Here is a 23,666-nt window from a genome sequence, read left to right as displayed (position 1 = left end):
TCCGCAGGTGAAGTGTCTGTTACTTGTGCACTTCTCTCACCCACTGGCCTCTCTCTCTTTCCCTTTTTTCTCTTTTTCTTTCTTACCCTTAACCTGTTCACCCTTCACTCACTTTCTTCTCTTACCTCTTTTTCTTTCTCCCTCTCACCTCTCATCCTCTGTTTACACTCCTCTCTCTCTCTCTCTCTCTCTCTCTAAATGGCTGTTAAAAGTCCAGCTTTGTCACCCATCTAGTTTGAGCCTTGTTTCTGATCCACTGCCCGCTGGAACCCGCCCACTGTCCCGTCTTTGTATAAAAAGAGTGAGAGTCACTTTGAGAGAGAGAGAGAGAGAGAGATAGAGAGGGAGAGGGAGAGAGAGAGAGAGAGAGAGAGAGAGAGAGAGAGAGAGAGAGAGAGAGAAAACAAAAGGGCTTGATAAGGCATGCAAGCTCAGATCAGTTAAAGACCATGAAGTTTAAAGTCCTGCTCTGTGTGTGTCTCCTGAGCCTAATAAAGCTGGGTGAGTATTGGAATGAAATGATCTGGTGTTTTTCTGGTTAGACAGAAAGTGTGATAATTTTTATAGAATTTATGTAGTCAATTATCTATTTATACAGTTGCATGTAACTTTTAAGTGTTCCTGGGTCTATGCAGAGCCAAAGAGAAAATGAAGAACCTCATGTCCCTATTTTATAAGAATATACTTCTATAAAGCTGCATGGTGACAAACAATAAATAGGAAGGTGTAAATAAGTAAACTAATTACATATTCATAAAGAAAATTAGCCTTTTTGTGGGGGTGTTCCATGTCAAAAATGTATTTTTGCAGAATTGTAGTGACATTGAAAGTCACTGAATCTATTGATGATCCAGTTAAAGCCCCATAGTCTCTCTGTTATAAACACAGCACAGAAATGTTCCACGCTTCTTATATGTCAATGCTACATGGATATAGATATAATTAGAGATTTATGTGAGAAACTGATCTATTATCTTTTTAATTGATAACAGTCAGTTTGTTTGTTTCATTGTTTATTATTATAACACGCTGTATGACAACAGATATTGTAATCGAACATGTCTCGTCACTGTTTTGCTGACTCTGGATAATCCTAAACTAGCTGTGAAGAGAATGTACTGTCCATGTGGAAAGTTTAGATGTGTGCAGGATGAGACAGTACCAACACTTCGGTTTAGAAACATTAAATAAACAAATAGCATTTAATATCTGCAGAATAATCCATATTCTGAAGTTTTATCAACTGTGTTTGAAATGCTAATTGCCAAAAAAAAATCAAGGAAATAATTCATACGCTGTTTTCCATTATAAATGAAGAATATTTTTCTAGAGTAATCCTGTAACGTTACTATTTCAGATATCCACCCAGCAGCGATAATATAACGCTATAACAACTCAGAGAACTATTGTTTAAAAGTTATTTATGTTATTAATGTTATTTCATAAACATTTTTTTAAATATATATTTAATAAAATCTCAGAAAGTAAAAAAAAATAATTAAAAAGTTGTTTTTTTCTGCTGAGAGAGGAATGTATATAAATATATTTTTGTTAAAATTTTGAACATTTGTTTAGATAATAATAGTAAAATAATATTTGTTGCTTTTCTATGCTGTATTTATGTGTACCGTTGCTGTTGCTTCTCTCCCAAAATAGTAACTTTACAAGAGAAGGAAACATTAATGTTAAAAGATTTTATTCAGAGTAATTTTGGAGCATTTCTATTGGTCAATTCATTTTTGCACAAATCAAATTTGCACAGAGTGTGAAAGACAGCTGCTGTGTTCAAGTTTTATCCACTAAAAATCAACACAAATGGAGATACAGGTTTGATATGCTGATATTCAGAAAGAGTTAATAAGTCTACAAATGATCAATTTTCTCTTGGCACTGTAGCTAATTCATGGATACTGTTATCAGTAGTTATGTATTAGATATTTCTAAAGACCTTTGACGTCACACATCCAGCCAATTAGGTTAGGCTCAAACTGTAAATCCTCTCTTATGGAACACCACGCCAGCTTTTAATAGCAGGAGAGGATATGGTACAATTTGAAACTAAAATCAACCTGACATTTTCTCTCCTACGTCCCAATTATACATGTAAAATTATATATATTGCAGATATGTCCCAAATGTAAAGTCACATGAAGTATTGACACCCTTGGTCTTGTTAAATATTTTGTTGGTTTTCAAACTGACGATGGAAAACCTCCTCAATAAAGACTACACAATATATGGAATGTTTCTAAAAAAAGATAACTTCTAACACACAACTGTTAATTATTTGCTTTATTTGAGCTTAACATATTGGGGAAATATGTAGAACCATTAGTGTATTTTCTGTGCACACTCCTGAGAGTCCAACACTAGACTGGAGGAGTCTCCCCCATTAGATTAATCAATAACCAGGACAATAAATATCTGCTGCTCTGATAAAACAGAACACTGAAATATTTTACACAGCTGGCACTATGTGTGAAGAGGTTATATCCAGCGCCTCATTATTACAACAGATGAAGAGATAACACTGCGTGAGGATGGAGAGCAGGAGATAAGGGCTTTTTATCTCCAGTTTACTGTACATTGTTCAAACTACTTTTTGAATTGTTATTTCAGAAGGTGTCATGCTTCCTGAGTCCCTATCAGAACAAAAGCATCTCAATTTTTGTTTTCTTTTTTTTATATATATATATATATTATTATTATTAATTCTATAAGAAAGCACCAACATTTCATAATGAATGGACCAAGAGAAATCCTTCAAAACGTCTTTAAATAAAATCTACTTTACTTCTACATGAACTTACAGTAATTTGCCCTTCTGTAAAATGTTTGAGATACAAGGTTTACTTTTGAATGTGGCAATTTAGTTTCTTATTTAAAAGAAATAAATAAAATGAATAAAGAGGAATATGTAAAGTAGCCTAAAATCATCCTGAAGTAAATAAACAGACTCAGTCCACGGTGCCTCATTAATATTAAATGTTCCATACCACAATAACTCTACACAACGTTAATGTTTTGTTTAATTACTCCTTAAATTATATCTAATCCTCTCTACACATTTCCAATCCTCCACCTCACAGTGTTTTCAGAAGAAGTCGTTGTTCCTCTGAGCTCCTCTGCTGTCCTCCCGTGTTCCTTCCGTCTTCAGAAAGGAGTGAACGACACGCTCCTGGACGTCGCATGGTCCTTCAAAGGTTCAGTTATTGCATCCAATAATCACACAGAAACAGGCTTCTACCTGGACACCTCTGACCTCCTCAGTGGCTCCTTTCCCCTGACCGTATACAACACCACTCCACACCAGCAGGGGGTCTATGTGTGTAGCGTGAGCAGCAATGAGATTGATCACTTCACCAATGTTACTCTTACCATTCTGGGTGAGTTATCTGAGGCCTATTGATACCATCTGTAAACATGCTATATTGCATAGTGTGTATCATGTCCATATAAGGAACCTGTGGTCTGAATTTATATCTTTATGATATTTGCGTCTTCTCTGAATTATTTCCTTAATATTTCTGTAATGTCTCCTTCATATCTCTGTAGTTCCTTCTTAATATCTCTATAAGGACTCATTAATATCGCTATAGTTCCTTCTTAATATCTCTATAATGACTCCTTAATATCTCAGTGTGTCCTCCTTAATATCTCTGTAATATCTCCTTAATATCTCAGTGGTTCCTCCATAATATCTCTGTAATGTCTCCTTATATCACTTTAATGTCTTCTTAATATCTCAATGATTCCTCCTTAATATCTCTGTGATGTCTCCTTAAAATCTATGTGATGTCTCCTTAATATCTCAGTGTGTCCTCCATAATATCTCTGTAATGTCTCCTTATATCACTTTAATGTCTTCTTAATATCTCAATGATTCCTCCTTAATATCTCTGTAAATTCTCCTTAATATCTCTATAATGACTTCTTAATATCTCAGTGGGTCCTGCTTAATATTCTCTGTAATGTCCCCTTAATATCTCAGTAAAGTCTCCTTAATATCTCCATAATTACTTCTTAATATCTCAGTGGGTCCTGCTTAATATCTCTGTAATGTCTCCTTAATATCTCAGTGGGTCCTCCTTATTATCTCTGTAGTTCCTCTTCTTGGTAGTGTCTCCTTTATATTTCTGTTGTTCATCTTTACTGTCTCTGTAGTGTCACCTTAATATCCCTGCTGTTTCTCCTGTACAGTTCAGATGAAGAAACTGAAGAGATGTTAGTGTCTCCATCTGCTCAGATATTTCTCTTGAATAAAAGATCCACTGAGTCTCACCTGTGTCTCATCCTCTTTTATCATTTTAGTAGGAGCAACGTGAAGTCTCCTGAGGCCTTAATGAGCAACATTTGGGCAATATAATTAAAGTCAATCTCAACATCTCGTTACTTTCTCAGCTGCCCCTTCAGTGTCCATCCCGTCTCCGGAGGTGGTACTGGGTCGACAGAGTGCGGTAGAGTGTTGGACAAAGAGCTTCAGCCCTCCCCAGATCACATTCACCTGGACACGAGAGGGCAGGACCTTCAGAGCACCTCAAAAGGTTGAAGGGACTCTCACAGAGGATGGACTTTATGAAGCGGTTAGTAGACTTCAGCTCGTTCCTGAGCTCAATGACCAGAACATGACCTACAGCTGTGTGGTGCAGCATGAAGCTGTGGAGAAAACGCTTGAGAAGGAGTTCAAGATAAGCCTCATCAGTGGGTATTATTTCATAATAGTTTATATTTTCAATGAATTCATATATTGCATATATGTAAGCCCTGCCTTGCCTTTCATGTTCAATGATGAACTGCCCTTCAGGAAAAAACACCTTTGCTTCAGTACAATTATGTTAAATTTAGTTAGATGCAATTCTGTTGTTCTCTGTAAAAATAATAATAATAATAATAATAATAATAATAATACTTTTTATTTATAACGCACTTTACATTTGAAGCAAATCTATGTCTCTCTCTTTCTTCCAGTGCTCCCTAAGGTCTCTTTATCTATCGTGCCCCCCTCCTCTCGCTCCTCGCCCCTGACCCTGGCCTGTGACCTGAGTAGTTTTTACCCCAACAACGTCAGTGTGGTGTGGGTTCAGAATGGCACTGTTCTCCCTGAGCCTCCACAGAGCCAGAGAAACAGCAATGGCACCTTTACAACCCGTCGGTTCTACACTCTCAGTGTGGACGAGAGGGGCCGTGGGGGAGCTGTGGAGTGTGTTGCTCGACAGCATAATGTCACACACCTAGTGTCCAGCTCTATTGACCTGTCAGCTGCTGATCCACTGGGTATGTTTGCAGATATAAATATACACATATTACAGTGACCTCTCACAGGTTTTATTCTGCTATTTTATATATTTTAAATAATAAAATACCCTCCAGGGTGTATTCCCGCCTTGCGCCCAGTGATTCCAGGTAGGCTCTGGACACACTGCGACCCTGAATTTGATAAGCAGTTACAATGAATGAATAATTGAAGACATTAAATGCTAAATAATATTGACCTTTTCTAATCATTGTAGTCATTTAAATTATTTTTAGGCTTGGCCAATAATGTTGGTTTCTAGCGCCAAACAATCCAAGCTGGTTTTATATTATTGAAAACATTGATTCAGTATTTTCTCAGTGGTAAACTATAGGTTAATCTTGTTCTATGTGTTTCCTTCAGGAAAGAACTAGACAGCATGTCTCTATTAAATTTTAACTGCAGTAGTTTTATAGTAGTTGAGTTTAAGACTGAGCTTGTGTAAAAGCGCGTCACGTAAACCTTTTCATATACAACTCTCTCTTTCATAATTTTTAATAAGAAGAGAACAAAGAGCTCAGCTCTTCTAACTGCTGTGTATTTTTAATGTTCTCAGTACAGGAGCTGGTTCTGAATAAATCCGCAAAGGCTTCTGTGGCCATGATGATCATCTCATTGATCCTTGTCCTTTTGCTCTGCTTTGGTTTCTCGTGGAAGAGGAGGGATGGTGAGAAAACATGCAGTCGCACACACACACACACACACACACAGAGGGAGAGATAAAAAATAACAGCATACAGGTTTTGTGTCTTTTAGTGTCTATTTGAGCTTATTTAAAGTTAATGTAACTGATTGTGGTTGCTTTTATATTTTTATACTAGTGCTTCAAAGCTAATATATAAAGCTAATATGGATGAGGTATCCTGCTAACTGCATGACTAAATTATCACATACTCACTTTAAACAACATTGTTGTAAATATTAACCAGTAACTTGATTCGTTTTATTATAACATTGCCTCTTTTTCTGTTGTTTTCTGCAGAAAAACAGAAAAGTCTGACTGTTTCTGCAATCATCTTGCCCCCTCGGGTGGTGGTGGGGCGGAAAGGCCGGGTCAGTATCAGTATAGAAGGCAGAAGAGCGGACAGAGTCCAAACAGCCTGGTTCCTCAACGACATCCCAATAGCAGATACCTCTTGTACTGGTAATGTCCAAATCCAGAAATTAGTGTCTGATACCAAATGCTTAGAAATCCTTCACATTTCAAGAGAAAATCCATAGATCCATAGAGAAACATGGAGACGATTTCTTTAAAGCAGTGTTGAATGGAACCAGACGTCTCCATGTCTACAACACAACTGCAGCAGTTTATTTCCTCTCCAAAACAACCAGTGAACTCTAACAGTCTAAAAAGCTTTACATGGAATGATGCCAATCATAAAACAGCAATAAATCTGCATCTTCTGTTTTTTTTTTTTTTTGTAGGAGAAAAAGCCTCACTTTACTCAACAGGTCACACTCCGAGGATCTCTCGTGTATCTCTGGTGTCTGAAAAAGGCCCTCTGCTCAATGCCTCCGCTCCAGGACATTATAAACTCCACACCCGACAGCCCCTACACTCTACTGGACCCACCAAACGACTCCTCTCCTCCTTCACCTTCATCCCAAACCTGTCTGTCCACAAGGGGGCAGTCTTTAAATGCCAGATATCCTACAAAGGCAAAGACAAGATAGTGATGGAGAAAGTGTCAGATAAATTTACAGTTCTGGGTAAGCCTGAGAGATCTTGCAAGACTGCCCTGGCTAAATATGAATCCAAAACATAATATAGTTTATATTCCTTTCTTTTCCCCTTATGATTAGTCATGCTGAAGTCCCCTAAGCTTATATGATGCTATCAAGCTCAACCTCATAGCAACCTCATGTGTCTGTGAAACACTGCTCTAGACCATAGGAGTTATGCACGTCTGCTCTAGAAGCAGGCTAAAGTGTGGACTAGATATCTACAAATTTAGACCCTTAATCCCGTTCTGGAGTTCATAATCACTGAGACTGGAAGCAGGATTGAGTGTCTGGATTTGAAGAGCTCTACTTTAGACAGTTGCACTGCTTTGAGGCCCCAGCCCCCACTTTGGATGCCTTTCTCTTTTGCTCTTTTTTTTAAAGAAATGAATTTGGCGTTTAAGAGTACAGTTCCTTATTTGTTCCTTTAATCTGTTTGTTTAGCACCACCTGAAGTCTCAGAAATCCAACTCTCAGAACCCAATGAGGAGACAGGTATGAGCCTCTCAGACCCATATACCAGCATTTATAAACACACAAGACTGTGCTTTCACTTCAGTCCCAAAGCAAATATTATGTTAAAATAAAAATAAAGAAAACATTTGATCTGTACTGTTTCTGTTGGAACATTCATCATGAAATATTCACAGATGCTAAAGTGCGCTTGGCATTTTTAAATGGTGTAAAAACATGGACAGACGTTTTCTTTGATGCAAAGCACTGCTCTGATGAAGAAACTAATAATAACAGCACCAAATTTGTAGTGCTTATCATGCTAAATGTGAGTGATTGTGTATTGTCTTCTTCTCCAGGTATCGTCACACTGACTGTGATGGCCTCTCACTTCCATCCAGACATCATCACGTTCCGCTGGTTCTGTGAGGGGGGAGAGCTGTGCCCCGTTGCTGCCCCTCAAGCTCTGGCTGCCCCTCGTCCTGACGCTCAAGGCTTTTTCTCAGCCATGAGCCAGTGCAGGCTGCCCAAAACTGAACTGGACAGAGGACAGACCACCATCTGGGTCACTGTTCACCACTTATCGCTCAAACAACCAATCACACGAAAAAGTAGAGGTGAGTAACGGCAGGAGAGAGAGAGAGAGAGATGGCCTGGAGGGTCAATACAGCATTGCATGTTATGTGCATGTAAAACAGTGTCTTTTAGAGATTACTTTGCAGCTCTGTTGAGGAGAAAGTTTGCATGACACTAAAAAAATATATAGATCAAATAAGTCAAAAAATGCTTTTCAGGTTGAGAGTTGGAAACCATAGTTTAAAGGAACACTAGGTAGTATTTTAAACTTAAGATTTCAGTTTAAAATCCCTGTTATGCTCTCTAGCTTGTAATAGGGAGAATGGAGCCTCTGTCATTGCCAATCTAGGTTCAGCACTGTAGAAACTGCACTATGTAACTTCTAAAAGCAGTGCTATAAAAGTGAATTACACTCTCCAACCATAGGGGGAGCTCAGGAGCAAAAATACCAAAGCTTACCTAGTGTTACTTAAGCCGTATGATGGTGGAGAAAACAAACAGGAGAAATATGAGCATGTAGGAATATGGCTGTTGATGCTGATACCCTTTTCTGCTTTAACCCAGGATTCATAAAGAAGCCCACTGTGTCAGAAATCAGCTGCTCTGCCTCCTTCCCCCAGCAAGGACCTCTGTCCTTGGCCTGTGATATCACCAGTTTCTACCCTCCAGACATCTCCATCAAGTGGCTGAAGAGAAGACGGATTGAGGATGAGGAGGATTTTGAGAAGGTTGCTGAGAGTGAAGTTTGGGGGCCGATCCAGAGCGAGGCAAGGACCTTCCGGGCCACAGCCATCCTGAAAGAGTTAGAGGACGGGCTGAAGGAGATGGAGGAAGGCAGAGAGGTGGTGTGTAGAGTGGAACACTGTTCTCTTGAGGAGCCAATTGAGCGAGTCTGGAGGAAGACTCACTTTGGTAAACATAGAGTTGTTTTACTTGAGTTAAAGGGGAAGTCCACTGATATTTCCAAAAGTTTATTTCAAGGATTATTGGGAATCTATATCTGAGACATCAGGCAGTATACTGCCTACATGAGGGACATTGTGTGAGGGACATTAGAGGCAGTGAATTCTTCAGATATCTGGTTCCATTCCACCACCACTGTAAACGTTTCAGACTCTAAGTTTTGCTACAATATTATTTCTTGTCAAATAACTCTCTGTTACATTTTTACATCTTAACCTTGAATAATGTCTTTTCTCCAGTGGCTCCCTCTATCCCTCTATCCCTATCCATAAACTGGAGAAATGATGGGGTTGGGGTCTTCTCGTTGCGTGTGTCCGGTGGGGTCCCGTTTCCAAAGCTGACTTGGGCCGCTGGGGGTTCCTTTCTCTCACCACTGGTCTCCAGAGAGCGTCAACATGTCTCTAAGAGTGGAGAAAGAGAACTTCTGAGTGTCTGTGGGTTGGTGAAGTCTACAGGACCCCAGGGAAATGATGATCAGAGGGACAGAAATGGACACATACGCAGTGAGTATGCTATGAGCAAGCAGTTTAATAGCTCACAGAAATAGACAATGTTTGACATTGAGGAAATATGTGGAGAAGGAGTCTGTAAACAAAACTAAAGCTGTCCTTAATTTTTAGTGTTGCTTACATGCCAGTAGAGAGAACCCTACCTAAAGGAACTGTCTAGAACTAGTGAAAAAATGTTCACTATTTTTTTATTAGCCCTGAATATAGATTTTGGACATTGCAATTAGGAGGGTAATGATGATAACAAGCTTAAACTACTTTCAACTAAAGCTTATTAGTAATATATCTGACCTCCAACTCTGGAAAAGCAAAGAAAATGCACCTTCAATTACTACTGGGAAATGTTGTTATTATTACAAATAATTAATATGTGATTTTAATGATGTCCTTTGAAAGTAATAGTTGAGAATACAACAAAAATAATGAGGATTATAATAATCTGGGAGCAGCAGTGGTCTAAAGTTTGGAGAGATGGGCTCAAAACCAGAAGTTTGCTGGTTTGATCCATTGGACTGGGAAGAAAATTTTGGGGCTGGGGAGTACAATCACAACAATCACAGCTGAGTTCCCCTTGAGCCACTGTGGATGGTTGTGTGCAGCTTGGGGTGTGTGGAGGCAAAAATATATTATGCTCTCTAGTGTGTGTGTGTGTGAGTGTGTGTGCCACAGAACAGTCTCATTTTCTCCTAGTGGATTATTGAAGTATAACTTCTTCCAAATACTCTGACATGAATTCACATAAACTGCCCAGTGCGGATAAAAAGATGAACTGAAAACACATATGTTTTGTCAGATTCCCAGGTTCTCATGCTACAAAATGAAGTGACGTATGTGTGTGAAAAGGAAGAGGAGAACCACTCAGAAATGACAGGAGGAAAATGGACAGAGCTGTCAGACTTCACACAGGAGGATAGAACTGAAACTTCAGAGACAGAACTCGAACCCTCGCACATAAACACAGTTAACGTGAGGAAAGAGGGAGGACAAGGAGAGAGAGAGCACCTCCGAGTCGCTGTGGAGATCACACATCCTGCACTTGGCTTGCCCCTCTATCGCACCTGGACAGGTAACCACACAAACCCTCCTCATATGATACACATCACCTTCATTAGATACACTATGGAGGGTAATAATTAGGATTCTGTCCTATTAATGCCCTTTATGCTTCTGAAAAGACATTACACTGCTGAAACATTTCTTGTACAGACTTGATGGCATTCAGCCACATAAAAATAATGAGGTTTGGTGCAGATGCTGGGTCATTAGCTCCATTTAAATGTGCCTTTCCCTTCCACCTTCCACTCTCTCATTCTATAATTTGTGCTTGTCTTGTTCTTTCAGAGACTGAAGAGGAATTATCCACCTAATTGGAGTTATGAAGATTGTATTCCATGTGTTTATTTATGAAGAAGGAAATATATACATATATATTTTTATCTCTTTTTATAATGTTTGTATTAACTCTGAGCATCAAGAACTTCAGCACTTATTGTTTCTTTGTGTGTAAAGTATAACGTATCAGTTTTGTTTCTTATTCCGTGACTAACACTGTTACAACAGTACCAGTAATCAAAGGAGTGCTTTGCTTTAAAAATGTTAGTAGTTGTTAAATGCGCAAAGTGCAGAAAGTAATGGTAGGACTGCAGAAAATTGTGTTTATTCACATCAGAAATATTGATGTGTACAGAGCTTGGAAAAATTTTCTGCACTTCTACCCCACCCCACTCTGATGTACTCTATTTTCATGTTTGTGATTCTAAACTCCTTTATATCTTTATGTTAAATGTAATATAAGAGGAGGAGAACAGGAACAGAAGCTGTGGTCATGATTGGGGTCTGCTGGTAGATGCTGGATGTTCTGAGACCTGTGTGGGCATTTGTCTAACCTTTACAACTTGGTCATTGTTTATTATTGAATCATGATACAAAACATGCCATTCAGAAAATGTCTTTACATCTGAGAGGAAAAGATGAGAAGAATATGTGTGTGTAAGAGCTTTACTGTGCCCTGTAGGTTTAAAATAGATTTTGTCTAACCTCTGTCACAATGGAACATCACCCACAATGTCTCACATTAAATAAACCACAGGTTTTTATCTTCATGTGGTGAGACCCATTCTCTGCTAGAGTGCTGAACATGCCTAAGGTTAATCTGATCTCTTATTAGGCTGGGAAAACTGACTCAGATGCTGTTACCATGAATAAATAATCTTTAAATAAGTTTACAGAGTAATCAGACATAGCTTAAAAAAACAATTACAGATCTGTTGCCCTGCTCTGGGGTCAAGAGATTATGAATGTGGCTAAATATAGGGATGTCAACGAGAACCCAATTTATCTGCATATATCAGTCACAGAAGCACAGTGATGAAAACAAGGACTGTTTAACTCCAAGGAATATAGAGACGGCTGGGTTAAGTAAAATTAATTATGGTTGTTTATGTAAATCAAGCCACACTGATTATAATGAGGGAGTAAATGTACCAAATAAATGCAGGATATTATCCCCTACTATACAGTGAATTTACAACCTTTAAAAAAGTTTAGAAGGGAAGTGGTCTAGCTGTGATACGTTTTAGAGAAGTCACTCTTTGTGGTCTGACGTTGCAGCTTTAATGGCGTTCAGTGAACAGGACTACACTATTTCGCTGTACCACAAGCTAGCACAACACACATCCTCTGCTAATGCTCTGCAACAACGTGCTTCACAAACTTCAGGTGCACATGTTAGTGTTAATTTTCACCTTACATGGCACTCATTCTGGCTCTGGAGTCCTATTGGCCTTTTTAGTTCCACCTTAAAAAGTGAAACCGTTACTCTGGTTAACATTCAAGTTTGTTTCTTATTCGAATTTTCGGTTCCACCTTAAATGCTGTAGTTGTTCTAGTGGGGATTTAAGCAGACGTTTCCAATTCTAATGGCTCCACCAAATTTCCAATTATAAGTTCCACCTTAAAAAAATCCACTAAACTTCTCTTGCCTCATGCTTAACTGTCTTCAGGCTGCTAAATTTATTCTCCTCATTTAAGGTAGAACTGAAATTCGAAAACCAACATACAGGCTCTGGAATATAAGTGCTTCCCATTTTTACGTGGAATGGAAACGTATAATTTTTAAGTGAATTTCAAATTCCTTATTTAAGACTGAATTGAAATTTCAACAGCCAATTTTAATTTGTCTTATTTCCTCGGGCTTCAGAATGTAACGCCTAAATAAATTAAGGTGGAATTGAAAATTATCTAAAGCTAATTTGCACCGCTTAATTTAAGGAGAAATTTAAATTTCGAAATACTTCATCTTCTGTCTTTAACGCCACAGTGTAACTGCCTAATTTAAGGCGGAATTAAGAATTCGAATAGGAAGCCAAATTCAACTTGAACGTCATCCTTCCTCCTTAAAAACTTCTGAGCATCAGGAACTGAAGAACTGCCTCCAATCTGACCAGCGCAGGGTCGCTCACTGAGGAACTGTGTCTGAATCTCAACTGAACTCTTCTTTAAATCGAGTTTATGTTTTAGTCTTAACCGGGATTCGGGTTCATTCAGAAGCTTTTCGGCGATGGAAGGGTCTGAAAGCTCAATGAACAGAATTGGTCGCACTATTTGGACAGTGTGGGTGAGTGAACTTGGAAAAGTAATAAAGTACAGCGGTATATGAAAGAAATATTCATATTTTGTTGATTTTCCTGAGTGAAAATAAGTGAAAAGAGAATACACTTCAACATGGCACTATTTTCTGATAAATTTGGTACACTATTTCTGTTTATCGGCTCTGTTTAACACACAAGAAATATTTAATATAAATGTGCTACATGTTTTGCACTGACCACAGTGATTATTTAGCATTTTCTTGATATTTTCCATATAGATAAGAAAATGTATTGTGTTTTAAACAGCAGAATTGTCTACTTTGCAAAGGGTATACATTTTGTATCATATATATATGATATATATGATATGTGTAGTGTATGTGTGTGTATATAAAATTGCCTGCGCACCCAAACTTTTAAATCTATAAACACAGACCCCACGGCTGTTGAAACGTGTTGTATATGGAATACTATGGAGACTAAATGTTTAAATGTATGTTTAAAGACATGTTTTGGTTTCATGTCCGATTGTAATTTATATACAAAATTATATATTTTCATATTACCAACACACACCAAAAAATACTAAGTTCTAAACACTATAATGCACCACTTAAATGTTCTTTTGTTTGCTTCTTTCAGGGGACAGTGTTATATTTGTACACAGGATGTATACAGCATACAGTTCAATTCCTTGATTAAAATTAGATATGACAGACCCTTGATACGTACCACCCCAGTGAGAATTGGCTGTTTTTTTAGGTGTTTAACCTAAATCCAGGAGTGTTTGCATCTTGTATGCCCCATCACTTGGTTTGGGGCCTGTTCTTTATAAATGTCTGAAGAGAGAGAGGCTGTCAAATTTCACAGCTTGAAATAAACTTCAATAATTGGTGCAACTAATCTGCAGCACTATAAAACAGCCATCATAGATATTGATACTATTAATAATACTACTACTGATGCTGTCTGATAATCTGAATTGACCTTGTTATCAAAAACGAATACAGTTTAACTTCTTAACTTTTTCAGTACAGCAAAATAAGGACCTTACTAATGTTTCCATTTTGAGTTTCATTACAAGACTCAACGTGAACTCGTGAAAGAGACGTTATGGTTTGTTGTGCATCAATCACAAGGTTATGCTGTGCATAATGCTCTCTAACCACAAGCTAATATGTTAGTTGCAAAAGGTTATTTTGCTACATTCCAATGAAAGAAGCTACTTCTTCAGATACACTCTGTAGCGTTAACATAAAGGCTCATGTATCAAGCCTGTGTCTTCTCGAAGCGATACAGGAAATCCACACAAGGCTGGAAACTGTCAAGTTCTCACTGGTAGTGAGGCAATGTCCTTTTTCTAAACTGATCTCAGATCTGCATCTCATATAAAACAACTGTCAAACCCTTCATTTACTTCATCTGGGCACTAAATACAAGCTATTCACTTTCAGGATATTTCTGAAGAGATTAGATAGCAGCCTAAAATAATGCACTTAAAATAATCACTATGAGAATAGCAGCTCAACAATATGGGTCTGAAAGAATGTGGAGTTTCAGTGAAGCCAGCACTGTGAAAAGGAAATAAGACACAAAAGAAGAAATCAGACATCAACACTTTTGTATTGTGTTTCGCTACATGACTTGCTATATATAGTTAACCATTGCTCGCTCTCTCTCTCTCTCCATCTTTGTTTGCGATGTTTAGTGTTTTCTGAATACCTCAGGGAGAATTCTAGTTCCCTATAGAGTGAACTGTTTGTTTCTCATGGTCCAACAGATGCACATTAGCTACAGGTAAAAGTTCAAAAATTTGAATCAGTTCTTTGACATGGACGTGCGATTCGACAGATTCATATTGGCTTGAAGTGTTCCAGATAAAATGCACTTCCAGGGCTTAAATCTTTAACACAAGCTAATGCCAGTGTTTGGTGCATATTGACAAATTGATGACAGTTAATGAAATGGAGTGTAAAAAGAAACTGTCAGAAAGTTAATGTAAGGAGAGTTACACACTTATGTACGATAAACAAGAAGCATAATGGCATTTTACAGTAGTTTTTATTGATAAAATGGGAATATTTTGGGGCATGACAATACATTTGGAGCTGGAAAATATCGTTAAACTGTTTTCGGTTGATGTCTTATGATGCTGTTTCTTTAGAGTGTTGCAGGACCTCTTCGTAGTGTTGATGTTCCAAAAGTCATAGAAATGTTTCCAGTGTGTGTAAGTGTCGTCTAAACACTGGAGTCTCACTCGCTGGTGCCTTTTTTTTAGTGTTCTGTATTGAGCAGTCTTTAGTGGTGAGTGAAAGAGTGCACCGCTTTAAACACAGTTTGATCTCTTTCAAGATATTTGCAAGTACAGAAAAACAAGGTCATATTCTATAACTGTCTCTTCACAGACTCTCTGACCTGACGTGTGTGTGTGTGTGTGTGTGTGTGTGTGAGAGAACAGGGCTACCTCACAGGGGCAGTGGGAAGATATCTGCGATCAGACGTGACAAACGCAGAGGAGCAGGATGCACACGTTGGACAGGATGCCACAGTCAACGTAAACCAGAGTTACAGAGCCTTAAAAGAAAATGAAGAACAGAAAGACAGGGATGAGTCAAAAGCATGCAGCCAAAGTGAGAGACCCCAGAGTGGGGGGAAAGTGCGGACCGCAGCTGTTCAGTGGGAAAAGGGGAATATTCCCAAGGAGGACACAAGCAAACGTACTTGCAAAGGTGTTGTGTGGAGCACTGACCTTGAGGAGGATGCAGAAACAAAAGCAGAAGAGCAGAGGCATAGTGAGGAAACTTTGGATAACAACAGGGAAGTGGTACGAACAAGTGATTTTACTGAAAAAAATCAACAAGAACATCCAGTTACTCCCACTGATGGCAGCCAAGACTTTGGGGCTTCTACAAGTGCAGCTGAAGATGTGGATCATGAAAGGAGCGAAAGCATTATTGCTGAGCACACTGTAAATGAAAAAGAAGCAAAGAGCCACAAATATACTGAGAAAAAACTCGAACACAGAAATGAACTCCATTCTGAGGCTGAAGAAAATGTCAGAGACATTTCAGTGGAGAAAGCAGTGGAACCTATGAAAGATGCAAATGAGAAAATAAAAGATGAAATGAGAAATAAGAGAATAACTGAGAATAAAGACAAAGCTAGTATATCACAAACTGAAGCTGATTTGTTTTCCCAGCTCAGCTGCTCAGGAAGGGAAAGTGGAGACCTTTTAAAGGCTCCTTCACACAAAGAACTTGAAGTGGAGGAAGCAACTGAAAACAAGGCCACACAGAGGGAAGCAACCGACGTCAACATTGAAGAAACAATGCCTGAGATTGTGGGAACAGCAGAATACAGGCAGCATGAAGTGTATCCACAGTTGAAAGAATCCAAATCAGCTGAAACTTCTAAAGACAAAATCGAGTTTAGAGAGGGAGGAGCGGAAATGGAGGCAGGACAGATTGAAAATGCAGAAATACATAGAGAACCAGAACTGATGGAAACCATGCCCTCAGAAAGACCAGAGCAAGACCCACATAGTGTCATTAAGCAGTCAAAACAAGGAATAGTGGAAATGACAGAAAATAAATTTGGTGTGGAGTTTATTGAATCTGAAGCTGCTGAAAATGTTGATGCCCATGAATCAAAGTTAGATGGAGCTCAAATTGAATTTACCGAGGGATTAGTAATGCATGAATGTGAACTACTGGATGAGCGTATAGCTTGTGAGAGAGAAAATGAAGAAACACCTGAAAAAGGATTAGACCTCAGTACTGAAACAGTCAAAATAAAGACTTCACAGATGCCAGAACCTGAGATGAAGCAAGATGAAGCTGCTCAGCAGTTCAGTGAATCTACCGCTCTTGAAATTGATGAACTCCGTAAATCAAAGTGGGATGAACCCCAAAATGAATTTACTGAGGGAAAGTTTGAGCCTGCATGCGAATTGACTGGAAAGGCAGAAAATGAAGAAATGCATGATAAAGAACCAGAACTTATTAGCCAAACTACTGAAAACAAGCCTTCACCAGAAACTGACATGATCAGTGTCATCAGGGAGTTAAAGCAAGATGAGGTGGATCAGCAGTTCAGTGAATCTAAACCTGATGGAACAGCTGAGACCTGTAAATTAAAGTTGCATGAAACCGAAAGTGAAGTTACAAAGGGAATAGTCCAGGCTGATTGTGACCTATTGCAGGAACATGTCAAAGAACAGGTGGAATATAAAGAAACACATGAAAAAGAGCCAGAAGTCTTCACCAAAATGATAGAAAACAAGACCCCAGGAAGTGACACAATCAGTATTTTAATGGAAAGGAAGCAAGGGGCTGGGGAAGTGGTAAAAGATGGAGAAGATCAGCAATTTAATGAAGACAAAGCTGCTGAAATTGATGATGCTCAGGAATCAAAGCAGGAGGATACGGAAATCGAACTTATTGTGGGAATAGTGAAGTCTGAATGTGAATTGTTGGAGGAGCTTATGGATTCACCCAAGGAAAGTGAAGAAGTGTATGAAAAAGAACCAGAACCCATTTTCAAAAGTATTGAATTTGGGTCAGCACCCACAATAGGAAAAGAACTGATCAATGAAAGTGAGGTATCAAAGCAAGGGACTGTAGAAATCACAAAAGATAGAGATCAGCAGTTTAGTGAATCCACAGCTGATGGAACAGCTCAGAACTTTGAATTAAATTTGGAAGAAACACAAAATAAAATCACAGAGGGAAGAGTGGATCTGTGGTTGACTGAGTCCAAATCTGCTGAAAATGATGTTAGCTGTGAGGCCCTTCTGGACGGAGCCCAGATTGAACTTATTTCAGGAATAGTAACTGAATGTGAACGATTGGAGGAAACTAAGGATTCGCCGATGGAAATTAAAGTAGCACACGAAAAGGAACCAGAATCCTTATTCAGAAGTATTAAAAATGGGTCGGCACCTACACCAGAACAGGAACTAGTCAATGAACTCGAGGATTTGGAGGAAGGGACTGTGGGAATGGTAAAAGAAGGGCAGCCAATAGCAGATGAACAACTGGGAAATTTAGTAGATGCTGAAGTTGATGACCAACTGGATGTCCTTCACACAGAACCTAATGAAATTCGGTGTATCAAAGAAGAAGTGGAGACTGAGTGTGAACTAGTGGAGGAGCCTGCATCAGCACTGATGGAAAATGCAAAAATGTGTGAAAAAGAGCCAGAACTCGGTCATAAAAAGGGCTTCGTGTTGAAGGTGACTTTTGAAGAGGAGTCAGTAACTGTTGAGACTGATTTGCCAGCAGCTAAAGATCAAACTGGTCAAGTAGGGCAACATAAAGAGGACATTAAAGCATGTAAATGTGAATTATTGGAGGAACATGTTGAAGGGCAGGTGGAAAACAAAGAAATGCATGAAAAAGAGCCAGAAGCCTTCACCAAAATGATAGAAAACAAGACCCCAGGAAGTGACACAATCAGTATTTTAATGGAAAGGAAGCAAGGGGCTGGGGAAGTGGTAAAAGATGAAGAGGATCAGCAATTTAATGAAGCCAAAGCTGCTGAAATTGATGATGCTCATGAATCAAAGCAGGAGGATACAGAAATTGAACTTATTGCGGGAATAGTGAAGTCTGAATGTGAATTGTTGGATGAGCTTATGGATTCACCCAAGGAAAGTGAAGAAGTGTATGAAAAAGAACCAGAACCCATTTTCAAAAGTATTGAATTTGGGTCAGCACCTACAATAGGAAAAAAACTGATCAATGAAAGTGAGATATCAAAGCAAAGGACTGTCGAAATCACAAAAGATGGAGCTAAGCAGATAAGTGAATCCACAGCTGATGGAACAGCTCAGACCTTTGAATTAAATTTGGAAGAAACACAAAATAAAATCACAGGAGGAAGAGTGGATACTGAACGTGAATTATTGGAGGAACATGTTGAAGAACAGGTGGAAGATGAAGAAATACATGAAAAAGAGCCGGAAGACTTCACCAAAATGATAGAAAATAAGACCCCAGGAAGCGAAACAATCAGTATTTTAACGGAAAGGACGAAAAGGGCTGGGGAAGTGGTAAAAGATGGAGAAGATCAGCAATTTAATGAAGACAAAGCTGCTGAAATTGATGATGCTCATGAATCAAAGCAGGAGGATACGGAAATCGAACTTATTGCGGGAATAGTGAAGTCTGAATGTGAATTGTTGGCGGAGCTTATGGATTCACCCAAGGAAAGTAAAGAAGTATATGAAAAAGAACCAGAACCCTTTATCAAAAGTATTAAAAACAGATCAGAACCAGAATCTGATCTGTGGTTGACTGAGTCCAAAGCTCCTGAAATTGATGTCTGTGAGTCACAGCTGGCTGGAGCCCAGATTGAAATAATTGCAGGAACAGTAAAGAATGAATGTGAACTATTGGAGGAAGCCAAGGAATTGCTGATGGGTGTTGAAGTAGCACACAAAAAGGAACCAGAATCCTTATTCAGAAGTATTAAAAATGGGTCAGCGCCTACACCAGAACAGGAACCAGTCAATGAACTTGAGGAGTCGGAGGAAGGGACTGTGGGAATGGTAAAAGAAGGGCAGCCAATAGCAGGTGAACAACTGGGAGATTTAGTAGATGCTGAAGTTGATGACCAACTGGATGTCCGTCACACAGAACCTAATGAAACTCTGTGTATCAAAGAAGAAGTGGAGACTGAGTGTGAACTAGTGGAGGAGCCTGGATCAGCACTGATGGAAAATGCAGAAATGTGTGAAAAAGAGCCAGAACTCAGTCATAAAAAGGGCTTCGTGTTGAAGGTGACTTTTGAAGAGGAGTCAGTAGCTGTTGAGACTTATTTGTCAGCAGCTACAGATCAAACGGGTCAAGTAGGGCAACATAAAGAGGACATTAAAGCAGAAATAACCCTGGAAACAGAAGTGGAGAAAATAGATCACACAGCTCATGATATCACTGGATTAGAAACAGTCGAGATGGTGATTAAGCAACACGATGAGTCAGTAGCCGCAGGGCCTGGAAACCAAAGCGAAATTGTAGAGACTACCTTTAAATTTCATAAGTACCTCAAAGAAGAAGTTGCAGCAGATGAAGATGTGAAGAAATCAGCCAAGAGAAGTTTATGTGAGCAGTCAATAGCTAGAGAAGAAGCAGCTGGACAGGAAACTATGGACCACTCTACTGAGAGACAAGACTCTTTGCAAGAAAAGCCAGTTGATGGGAATGTAAATGACTTTGACTTTGGTTTATTTGAAGCACCAATCAATGAAATGCAAAGAGAAGCAAGGGAGTCCAGTTCGGCAGGAGGGGAAACTGCAGACAAATGTGTTGAACAAATGCCAAATCCTCTATCACAGGAACTACACAACACTGAGGACTCCGTTGCAACACATGTCGACTTGGCAACAGAGCGGACCACTTTTAGCGAAAAGAAAGTAGAAGTGCTTGAAACACACACTGAATTACCAGCTGTGAGTAACTGTACTACTACAGAAATAAAGTGTGAGCAACTTGAATCTGCCTCAAAAACACCGTCTCTAACACTGGAGCCAGACGCTCCTGTTCCAACAATGTCTGAAAGTCCCTTAAATCGTGGAGAGGGGATCTCACAAGAAACTGAAACTGAAACAAGAGAAACCCAGTTTGGAGAGTCAAGGATTTTAATTCAATCAGAGTGTGGATCCGCAGCAGTGAAAACACTGGATATGCCCAGGGACTCTCAGAAAGAAAGAGTAGAACTGAATATGGTGGAGATGCAGGGAGATCCACAAAAGGACACGGAAGACTCTGATGAGATTAAGATAGTGTTATTAGATGAAATTATGGCTGTGACCACTTCCCAGGGAGTTGTGGAGGAAGTAAAGAGCGAACTGACCCAAGAGACACAGGAAAGACTGAGTTTATTATTGAGTGAAACAGACGAGCAGACAAAAACCAAAGAGGAAGAAACTGATCTCAGATCTGTGGAAACGTCATGGACTAACAGTGCAGTCTCGCAGACATACAGTGAGTTTTCTAATCATGGTTTGGAAGATGGGACGAAGTCAGAGGTTAAAGCTATGGATATTGAAAGTGAAGTGACTAAGTCTGTGACTACAGTGATTCAAAATGTGAAATGTGAGAGCACAGAGGGAGACAAGGACATCAAAGCTGATGATGGTGAAGCAGAAGTAGGTAATAAAACCATACAAGAAAGGAGCAGACCAGGACTCAAGAGAGGTTTGGAAAAAGATGAAGAGGAGACCTCACTTGCCTCAAAGGGCTGGGCGGCAACAGACCTCCTACTTCAACAGGTGAACTATTGAATGATTGATTGATTGATAAGCTTTGCTTGAGTTTAAATGCCAGCGCACACCTGCACTGAGAGGCTAGAATTATTCCCTCATTCACAGTCTACTTTTCTAAAATGTTTCCCTTATTTATTTACATTTTTCCAGACTTTTCTCCTTAACTCAATTTTTGATTGAAGGCTTTACCCCATTCTGACACAGTGTATAACCAGATGTGCTACCAACATCAGATTTGTTTCATGGACTCAAATGATTACTTTAAAATAAAATGCCTTTGATATGTATCTGTTTCACCATTTAAGGTGTCATCGTTGGACTGCACTGTCCAGAAATCAAAAATTGCAGTGAAGAACCCACATGTTCGACCACCCAAGGACCCTCGGACACTCATAAACATGGTCTCTGTGGAGCCCTTGGTGCCCACTTGTCCTTTACAGCCCCGCCCTCTGAGGAAGGGTCCAGGAGAAAGGCTCCCAGTGCCTCAGAAAGTGATTGGATTCAAACTACCTGGTAGGTTTCAAATCAGTGTGGAGCCTACTTATAATTACAGGTGAAGAATAAGTACCTATGGACCAAATAAGTCAAATAATAATATCAGTCATAAGTCAGTAATGTCAGTACACACCTGCAGTTATTTTAATGATGTATTTTAGTCCTTTAGTTGCCTTGGTACCTTATGTAAAATGGATTAGAAATAAATAAATAAATTACTACATGCTTGCAGGGCCATCTGGTGGCTCCAATACTGATTTCTGATTTTGTTTTTCAGGTCTGGGCCCTGGTCTCCCTGTGTTGAGAAAAACTGAAGCTGGTAAAAAGATGAGAGATGAGGGAGACGCAGAGAGTGTGTCAGCACAGGTGAGGGCCGAAAAGATAAAATAGCAAATATAATGCATGAATGAAAGAAGATTTTACATTTTAGTCATGTATATATTGCTTTTAGTAATCAAGGAACATCCCTTTTGAGCTTTCGTTTGGTGGACTGTGTTTAAAATCACAACATTTGGTAGCATTTGGTTAAAGTGGGCCCGGAGAAACTAATCACAGCATAAAATTGCATTCTGATTAATGTTTATGTCCAATCTCTTCCCTATCAGAAATCTGACACACCAACGGAGCCAAAGGAGGTTTGTGTCAAACAAGAACAGCCAGTTAACAAACCAAAATGGACACCGCCGAGACATCCTGGGTACCGCTCATAAAACATTATTTATTTACATTAAATATAGTCAGCATAAAATAAACACCCTTACTGTTGCATCACATACTAAAATATTTTCATGTTATTAATACAAATTTGAAGTTTTTTTCCCATTAATATCGGCTGTGTTTGTATACATTTGTAGGATGGGGAACCCACTGATGATGTCAGAGCTGAAAAGCAAACTCAAAAAGCCTGGAAAAGACTGAAGAGAAGTAGTGAGTCGCTAGACTCACTAGTATTTCTTTATTGTCTAATTCACTTTCTTTGCTATTTTTACATGTGCAATTTAAAAGGTGTTTATTTTTCTCAGTGCAATATAAAAAACATTCTTCTTATTCAGATGTGAAGTGTTGAAATGGGTCTTTAAAATGTTTGTGATTGTATATTCTTTTTTTAATCTAAAAGAATAAATGCTACACTTGTACATTCTGTTACAGTATAATTAGGTTTTTTTGATTATTTCAGATTTTCTATATTATATATTGTGTCGATCCATTGTAGAAGGCTGTGATTTCTTTAATATTTTAATGGTACAACTGAAGGAAAAAAAATGTCCTTCCAAGCTTGCAGTGCACTCCTTGGATTTTCCACCACGAATATGCTTTAAATATATGTAGCTTATGTCAAGCTTTGGTTCATCAAGACTACAGCCAACCCCAGGAATATTAATTTGTGTTATATGTATTGTAAATGCATTATAGCTGATCTAGTGTACAAAAGCATACAAGCTGACCTCACGGGGTAAAATAAAGAATATGGGACTTTCATAAATTCTTTTGACATCTGGTTCATATCACAAGAAACTATATCTTGTATACAAGCACTTTTGTCATATTTTATAAATGTGAAAAATAATTTTAATAAACTTTCAGCTTTTGCATATATCTAATCATTCGCAATGTACAGGAAAATGTAAAGCAAATAATTCTTAAGAGGTGAAAAAGTCATTTTAAAAGAATGGTTCATTATTCTACACTGTGAGATGTGATGTGTCGGTTTACCAGATTCATTAAAAAGAATAGGTTCAAAAGAATGATTCTTTCATACCACTGTGTGAAGTTTGGTATCGATTTACTTGATTCATTGA

General features: G+C 38.7%; 2 protein-coding genes across 2 annotated transcripts; both read left to right on the top strand.

Moving 5' to 3' along the window:
* The first annotated feature begins 347 nt into the window (after nt 1-347).
* Nucleotides 348-11,624, top strand: si:ch211-180a12.2 (uncharacterized). The gene is made up of 13 exons (XM_066665623.1): nt 348-501; nt 3,090-3,386; nt 4,402-4,701; nt 4,969-5,274; nt 5,850-5,960; nt 6,276-6,437; nt 6,719-7,003; nt 7,460-7,510; nt 7,828-8,085; nt 8,609-8,956; nt 9,247-9,510; nt 10,310-10,582; nt 10,858-11,624. The coding sequence occupies exons 1-13, from the start codon at nt 450-452 to the stop codon at nt 10,881-10,883; spliced, it is 2,733 nt and encodes a 910-aa protein (XP_066521720.1). The 5' UTR covers nt 348-449; the 3' UTR covers nt 10,884-11,624.
* A 1,183-nt stretch (nt 11,625-12,807) lies between these two features.
* Nucleotides 12,808-23,578, top strand: si:ch211-136m16.8 (early endosome antigen 1). The gene is made up of 6 exons (XM_066664948.1): nt 12,808-13,132; nt 15,565-21,378; nt 21,678-21,885; nt 22,145-22,233; nt 22,473-22,564; nt 22,722-23,578. The coding sequence occupies exons 1-6, from the start codon at nt 13,076-13,078 to the stop codon at nt 22,783-22,785; spliced, it is 6,324 nt and encodes a 2,107-aa protein (XP_066521045.1). The 5' UTR covers nt 12,808-13,075; the 3' UTR covers nt 22,786-23,578.
* Nucleotides 23,579-23,666: the final 88 nt, after the last annotated feature.

Source organism: Hoplias malabaricus, chromosome 3 (assembly GCF_029633855.1).
Source record: "Hoplias malabaricus isolate fHopMal1 chromosome 3, fHopMal1.hap1, whole genome shotgun sequence".
Classification (NCBI taxonomy): Eukaryota; Metazoa; Chordata; class Actinopteri; order Characiformes; family Erythrinidae; genus Hoplias; species Hoplias malabaricus.
The sequence above is the reverse complement of the archived record's forward strand: the minus strand, read 5'-3'. Positions and strand labels throughout refer to the sequence as shown.